Raw genomic sequence first — 8,564 nt, forward strand, 5'->3', positions numbered from 1 at the left:
AGCAGGAGGTACCACACTTCCAGACTTCAAAGTTTACTATAAGGCTACAGTAATCAAAACAGCCTGGTATTGGTACAAGGACAGGCATATAGACGAATGGAAAGGACAGAGACTCCAGAAGCAAAACCTCAATTTCTCAACCAACTCATGTTTGACAAAGCCTCCAACAATCACTATGGAGAGAAGAAACTATTCAGTAAACAGTGCTGGGAAAACTGGCTGACCACATGCAGAACATTCAAACAGGATCCCTACTATCTATCACCACATACAAAAATAAACTGTAAATGGATCAAAGAACTAAACATAAAACCTCGAACTATAAGACCTTAGAAAATGCAGGAGAGACTGGTGGGACCTCATTAAACTGAAAAGCTTCTGCAAAGCAAAAGAAAACATCAAGAGTAGAGAGACAGACCACAAAACGGGAAAGAATATTTGCCAACTGTATATCTGACAAAGGTCTAACATCTAAGATCTACAAGGAACTCGAATGTGCCAAACAGAAAAAAACAGCCCCAATAAAAAGTGGGCAAAATACATGAACAGACACTTTTCAAAAGAAGATATATAGGCAGCAAACAGAAACATGGAAAAGTGCTCTCACTAATCAGAGAAATGCAAATCAAAACCACATTGAGATACCATCTAACCCCAGAAAGAATGGCCATCATTAATAAAACAAAACACAGATGCTGGTGACAGAAGCAGAGAAAAAGGTACGCTTCTACACTGCTAGTGGGAATGCAAAGTAGCTCAACCTCTATGAATAATAGTGTCGTGATTTCTAAAAGAACAAGAAATTTACATTCCATGTGACCCAGCAATCCCCCTATCTAGAATATACCTGGAGTAATTATTCTACCAAAACATCACTGCACACACATTTATTGCAGTACTATTCACAACAGCAAAAATATGGAACCATGTTGCCCATCAAAACTGGACTGCATACAAAAAAAGTTGGTACATATACATGATGGAATATTACGTAGCCATAAAGGACAAACATATAGACTTCACAGCAACTTGGATGTATTTAGTCTGTAATACTCAGTGATCTTTCACAGAAACAAAGAACAGAGTACCATATGTTCTCACTTATAAGTAGACCCTGAATATTTACTATAATACTACAAGAAAGGGATTGGCAGTAGTGGGATACTGCCAGGGGGTGGGTGCGTGAGACACAACATCAATGAGTGTACCTGATCTCAAACTAGGCAATGTGGGGACCAAAGGGAGATCCAAACTTTACCTGTATGATGTCTACTTGTATCCCTAATCCTGAATTATACCCCACATCTTTAAAATAAAATTTAAAAAATAAAATAAAAATAATAAAGACTTTATGTTTTGGGAAGCAAAGGCTTTATTTCTGAATGTACATGGATTTTTGACAAATTTTTTAAAGGCAGTATTAACAGTACTAGTAAAGTATAATTAACACTAAATTATAAGATAAAGTGCCCACTTATCTGCGTCATAGTATTCTGGATAAAACTCTGGGAAAACAATGGCTTTACAACATTTTAAAAGGCATCATCAGTACAGTCCCCCTTTTCTATTTGCTTCTCTCTGAGTGTTTAAAATATAAAGAATGATTTCCATACCATCGAAGGCAAATTTTTCCAAACAGATTGACCTTTAAAAGATCAGGAATTGATCCAGGTGACTTTTTATGAAAACAATTCAGGTGACCAAGCACTTTTAGTTTCAGACACTGATGGTGGGGAATTTGCTGAAAATGGAAGGCAACATTTGACTTCTGAACAAGATTCAAGTTCAAGAACAGGGTTCAGCAGAGGTGCTGCTAAGACTTGAGCAGCTGGACAATTGGAAACCCAGCCTGAGTTTTTACAGTTATATTTAAGAGTTTTATGTTTTGTTACTATCTTCTGTTTCTTCTTAATGAAACATTTGTAAGTTCTTTGTTTGATATGTTTCAGTTTCTTTCTTGGTAACTCTTGCTGATCAGGGGAATTATGGGCAGCAAGGCATCTCCTTAGACTTGTGAGCTGTAATCCAAGCATATTTGAAAGAACTGCTTTTTGTGTGGTAGGTGGAACCCATTCATCACTATCAGTTTCATGGCACTCAGCAAAAGGATAGTGGTTGAAAACCTTTGTTTGTGTAATACCAGATATCACAGGGCTTGTAGATTTCCAGTTAGCTGTTTTTATATTTTTTGGACAGCTTGGGGTGGCTTGCTGTTTGTCATTTTCAGGGGAAATACTTGCTTTTTTATAGTTTGCATCAAGATCTGAACAAAAAGCAGGTAATCTTTTGAAAGCTCCATTTATGCTGTGAATTCTTGTTTGGTGGAATCCTGCAATGGGAGTTGACTGTGAACATGGAACAAAGTCTTGGCTATTTTCAAAATTATATTCTAAATCAGATTGAAAATGAGATGGAGGAGAGCATGTTCTTGGACACGCAGAGGCAGATATGCTTTGTAAGGATAATTTTTCTGAAGGTTGGCTAGAGTTTTCAGAAAGTGATCTCAGTGAAAAGTCAGACCCTGAAGGATGACTTTCTGCCAAAGACATTAACCATTGGGTAATTTCTGTTGTAATGTCCATTTCTTTAGCAACATCACCAAAGAGATCAACAGAAGCATCATAGCTACCTTCATGAGCATCAGAACAGCTCTGTGCCAAACTACTATTGATATGTCCATAAGATATTTCTTTCACTGTATTTGTATCTCTATTTGGACTACTGCAAAGAGTTTCTAAAGGATATGTAAGTTTTCTGCAAATTGTAAAACTGTTATCTTGGCTCTTTGGCCACCTATAATTTTGTTTATCTTCTAATTTGCAAAGATGAGAAACATCATTATATTTCCTACAACACAAAGTTGTCAACCTTTCGTTCATTTCTGAAAGTGACTTTTCTCCACATCCATTAAAATATTTGATATTGAAACAAGTATGGTCTCTCTCTGAAGTACTGTGCTGAAGTGGAATTTCACCCTTATGTGGTGGAGTTCTGATAGTCTTAAGAGTAACTGCTGTTTCTAAACCTTTTGAAAGTGAAAACAGAGTAGACAGAGAAGCATTTGGTGGAAAATGTTCCAAAATATCTCTTCTGCTACTACTTACAGTGTCTGCTGTGTTATCTGGTTGTAACCTCTTTCGAACACTAGGACTTGGATTTGCTTTACAGTTGAAAAGGAAGTTATGTTGGCTAGAGTTTGCTTTGAGTGTTGCGTGTGATGATCTTACAGCTACAGATGATATATGCAGGGCTCTAGTAGTTCTCTGGGGAGTCACAGACAACCTGCTGTGATCTTCATGAAGGTTATCAGAGTTGTTAACTATATGATGTTTCCCATTACTGGCATCTGTCTGGGTTACAGCAATCTCACTATCAATAACTGCCAGAAACTTGTTCAGGCTTTCAGAGAATGGCAGATCATCCCAAATCATGGGGTCGCCTTCCTGGGAACTGCCAGCTATCTTTTCATCTCTAAGTGATGACAGTGGACAGCATGCAACTCTCTCTTGAAGGCCAGTGGGGGTATCTACAACACAGTGCCTGGAACATGGTAGCTCATGCTGAGACCTACTTTTAATTTCCACTGCACTGTGGATAGACTTTGTATTACTTAACTCAAGGAGCTGTTCTATTTTCAGTGGGAATAACTCAGAGTCAGTAACTCCAATTTCATGATGACTGCTGTGAACAGCACTCAACTGATTAGCTGGTAAGCCAATTTCTTCACCCAACTTTTCTGCTGTACTCTTTTTATCCATGCACGAAACCAGGTTCCATGAACCCTGAATGGAATCATGGTAGTTACTGGAACCAGTGGTCTCTCCAATGGAGAGGTACTTTTTATTCTGGTGAAGATTACCAAAGGCCTTACTTTGTTCTGAAGTCTTCAAATCATCATTATCTGTTACCTGTGAAACACTGGAAGTGAGTTCAAGTGATGGCTGCCAAAATCTTGAAAAATTATCTCTGCTGCAGGACTCAAAAAAATAAAAACTGCTGTCAGAGCTACACAGGCTGCTGAGATCACTATTTGAATGATCTAAAGCAAGTAAGTGGCTATTAGGTACCTGGGAGCCATAGTGAAGTTTCCTGAAAGTAGAAGTCTTTTGTAAAAGCTGATTAAAGTAGTCAATGACAGTAAAGCCTGCAACACCTGGGTTTGGTAGAAGAATCTGGCAAGCTACTAGTGCCTTGACTTCTCTTTTGTGGTTAGGACACTGCTGTAAAAAGTCACTGAAATTTGAACCTTGTCCATGTTGGATTTCAAAATTCTGTAAAAAAAAAAAGTAAATATATTTAAATTAAAAAATGTTTTTCCTCTGACTTAAAACAGGGATTTAAAAGGTTAAAGCAGATACAACTATCGCCCCTTCCCCCATTTCAATTCCTTTAGTGTTACAGGCAATGCAGCATTTTAAGACAACATAAGCCTTGGAGTAAAGAGCTTGCTTTCAAGTCCTGGTTCCAGCACTTATTATTAGTTTTGGGACTTTGGACAAATTACCAAACCTCTCTCAGTGTTAGTTTTCCCATTTATAAAATAAAGATAAAACTGCAGAATTGCTGTTTGGCAATAAAATGGAAAATTGCACAGTGCTTGCTAAGTAGTAGTAGTTCAGTAAATGTTAGCTACCATTATATTTCTCATTACCTTCCATAAACTTTGAATGGAAAAGGAAGGAACTTTTACGATTTTAACAAAGTAAAGCTCTGTAGCTCTTGGTTTCACCTTCTCTTTAGGTTTTTCTCATGTTCAGTTGTGAGGTACTCTAGTCCCCCTTTAAAAACTTTGATTTTGATATGGAAAAAAATTTCCATTTGCTCCCTTTAGCATAGATGAGACAGAAAACTACTATTCCTTCAGTCAGTCCATTCTTGTAATGTCTTCTATAGTCACTTTTATAATTATTTAAGATCATCCTTCTTCATCTATTCCTAGCGTTCCTGTCAATACTCAGATACTTTGCCTTCAATGTTAGTTCCCTCCTTATCCTCTCATATATGACAGAACTAAAAAGCTAGAGTTAGTAGAAGTTTTACTAGAGAATTTGAACAAAACCTGGAGGATGAAATAAGCACCAAATATAAAGATAAATTTATATTTTTTAAGTTCTAAAAGCATTTAACTTGGGCTCTTCTGACTTTAGAAAGAGGAAGTTGTCACACATGGTATTTTAAAAGATCACTTATATACTATTTTTACACAGTTTGAAGTGCTTCTACAGGTCTTCACATTTATATAACTCCTAAAAATGATTTAGAAAATTCACATAATTCATTACAATGGAAATATTAACAGACTATTAAAAAGGAAGCTAGTCTCAATTACCGTTACTCCAAAAATAAAGCTTTGTCCAACAAAGCAAGTTTCAACGGCTTTAGTTAATAGATTCTGAGTTACATCATTGTCCAGTGTTTCTGGAATTTTATTAGGATCCTGAATATACCTTGATTGGAAAGAAAAGACAGAATGTTAAATTATAATTTGCCCTAAAGTCAGACACACACAGTTTAAAAATGCAGCATGAACCTTTTATAAATAGAGAAAAAAAAATGACTTTAAGAACTAGGCATTTTGTTCCCTCTAGTTTAGAAAGATTAGAAAGACAAAAATCATAAGATGAAAAACAAAGAAACTAACCAATCAAGTTTGAATGAAGTAGATGCCTGCCTAATCATCAGGCTCAGCAATTATTCAAGGGAAAAACGAAAGTGGCAGTGGGAGTAATGGGATCTCCAGCCCTTCACCTCAAAGCAGAGGAAAATCTTTTTCTTGGCTGTTCTGGCTGTGGTCCCTCTATTGCCTTTTTCTTCAAATCAGTGTGCCCTCAACTATAAAAACATAAACAGATTTCTTTTGCCAAATGACTAGGGGAAGAAGATGGAAGATTGAGAGGGATAAAAACTTTAATTGCATATATATTATATATATTCTTACATTCTCAGGACAACAATCTCAAAAGGTCAACTATGCAAATAAAGTTGAAGGAAAGTGGAAAAAATAACAAAATTTCAACATCTGCTACATAACTATTTCTCCTCACATAGATTCTGCTTTAGAGAACCTTAACCACTTGAACACTAACTCAATTTGACATGATCTTCCTCTCTTAGTATATATTTATCTAACTTGGAGCAGAGCTTTACAACTTAATTATCATTATAGCTTATTTGCCCTGACTAAAAGGAGACTGGCTTAACATTGTCATAATATATCTTCAGGAAATAAACATCTGTCTCATTTGAATCTCTTTTAAAGGAACTGATGATCTGAGGCCAAATGATCATCGTCACAAAAAGCATATTGTCTTAAAAATACATATCTTGAGGATAAAAAATACATATCTTGAGGATAAGTAGCAAGATGGTGACGGGGTAACCGGGTCTCTGAAGCCCTCTGCAAAGGAGATCTGCAGTGGGTCTCTGACTCTCGCCCCGGGGGGCTGGGGACCCCAACATCACAACCTGCTCTTCATACAGAGCTCGGCCGTTGCCACCGCTGGGACATCGCAATGGTCTGAAACATCGCATCACAAAGAGTGCTGCTGCCGCCGCAGCCCCTCCCCCCGCCACCGCTGCCGCTGCCTCTGTGACGGGTAGCACATCACACCACCCGGCCCCAGGCGATCCACACCAAACCCCTTCAGGGAAGAACTGCTGGGATCCCTGCGACCTCTCCTGCATCAGAGACTGTCCTGCCCACCCAGCTAAGGCTCCTGTTGCCTGCTCAGAGGCAGGCAGCCATCTTGTTCCTGTCCAGCCCCACCCTCTCTGGGGCGAGCAGCTGAGATAGCACCACCTGCTGGCAATTCAAGGTAACAACACCGAAACGGGAGAAACGAGCTTGATAAAGACATAGACCAAAGTGCTGAACGGAGGGTAATCTGAACTGTCCTTCACAGCAGATCAGGGGCAACTGACCCTAACTGCAAACTAATTTATCAGCTTGAAAAGAAAACTAGAAATCAGACCTGAAAGGACACTGGACTTAAACGAAATGTCTCAGAGTGTGCTTCATTGATTCTATTAGTTTAATGACTTAATTCTATTCCTACTGTATTGTTTCCTTTTTTTCTTTTTTCCTTTTCCTTTTCTTCTCTTCTCTCTGTAAACCATATCTTTGTATAGAGGAACAACACACTAACAAGGTGGTTGGTTAGCTTGAATGTTAGCATCACTATATGTTTTATTTTTTATTTTTTTGTATGAGAGTTGGCTCGTCTGTAGCTGTGGTCTATTGTTTTTATCTGTTTCAGTATAGGCCTCTCTCTCTATTTGTTGGCACACTCGTTTGTTTCCCCCCTTACTCCTCTATCTTTCTGCTGCCCTCTTCAACCTACTATCTGCTCCATTTTCTCCCCTCTGCTAACCATATTTTATTTCAGGGAGTAAACCTACAGCCCCACTGCATGGACAGATTCCAGGGCAGTGGGAAGTGGGTTCCACATTATCCACACGCCTGTCAGCGAATACCAGGACCTGCAGACAGATTTTGAATCACAGCTCTCCCCTTAAGTAAATCTCAAAACTGCAAAAAGGACCACCTCCAACCTACCGTGCAACTTCAGAATTGAACAAAGTAAGAGGACATACATAAAGAATAGGAAATTGAACAAACAGAAGTAAAACCAATCCCTTTACCCCTGAATAACAGAATTAAAGAAGACGGTGATGTGGAGGGAAGGAAAAAGTAGAGAGGGGGAAAAACCGCACAAATGAAGAAAAACCAAAAGAAGAATATAGGTCATACACAGACCCCTGGGAAATCAGACACTGAGAAAACAGATTCTGGAACACAAACAATGAAGAGTTCCCAGACTGGTTACATGACTGGTTACATGCAACAAACCCAGACATAAAGACATTAATGGAGAGAATTAAAAAAATTGAGGAGAGACAAGAGGAAAATAGGAAGAAGTTGATGTCAGAAATGACAGCTGTAAAGAATTCTGGATGGAAATGAACAACAGTTAATAAGCATGGAAAGCAGAATCAGCCAAGCAGAAGAAAGAATCTCAGAGCTCAAAGACCAAAACACAGAACTAACCCAAACTGTCAAAAGCATAGAAAAGAAGCTCAAAAAGACAAACAAAACCTGCAAGAGACGAACGATCACTTCAAGAGACCAAACCTAAGAATAATTGGGCTTCCTGAGGCAGAAAGAGAAACAGAAGCCACACTGGAACAAACATTTCATGAAATCATTCAAGAAAACTTCCCTCATCTCATTAAAGATGAAAAAATTCAAACACAAGAGATTCAGAGAACCCCTGCAAGACAACAAGTGAGAAGACCAACTCCCAGACACATAATAATTCGCCTAAACAAAGTAGCTATGAAAGGAAAAATCCTAAAGGCAGCAAGAGAAAAAGGTCAGACTACCTACCAGGGAAAACCAATTAGAATGGCAGCAGATTTATCCACAGAAACCCTTCAGGACAGAAGAGCCTGGAGCCCTATCTTCAAAGTTCTAAAAGAGAAACAATTTCAACCAAGAATAACCTACCCAGCCAAACTAAGCTTCATTAGTGAGGGAGAATTGAAATCTTCCAGACATCCAATCC

General features: G+C 38.3%; 1 protein-coding gene across 1 annotated transcript; it reads right to left on the bottom strand.

The window, feature by feature from the left end:
• Window positions 1–1,369: 1,369 nt before the first annotated feature.
• DDIAS (DNA damage induced apoptosis suppressor) lies at window positions 1,370–6,684 on the bottom strand. The gene is made up of 4 exons (XM_021714849.1): window positions 6,429–6,684; window positions 5,330–5,466; window positions 2,975–4,271; window positions 1,370–2,944 (listed from the first exon to the last, which is right to left on the bottom strand). Exons 1-4 carry the CDS (start codon window positions 6,682–6,684, stop codon window positions 1,680–1,682), a joined length of 2,955 nt encoding a protein of 984 aa, XP_021570524.1. The 3' UTR covers window positions 1,370–1,679.
• Window positions 6,685–8,564: the final 1,880 nt, after the last annotated feature.

Source organism: Carlito syrichta, unplaced genomic scaffold (assembly GCF_000164805.1).
Source record: "Carlito syrichta isolate Samal-C Ts95f unplaced genomic scaffold, Tarsius_syrichta-2.0.1 Scaffold98134, whole genome shotgun sequence".
Taxonomy (NCBI): Eukaryota; Metazoa; Chordata; class Mammalia; order Primates; family Tarsiidae; genus Carlito; species Carlito syrichta.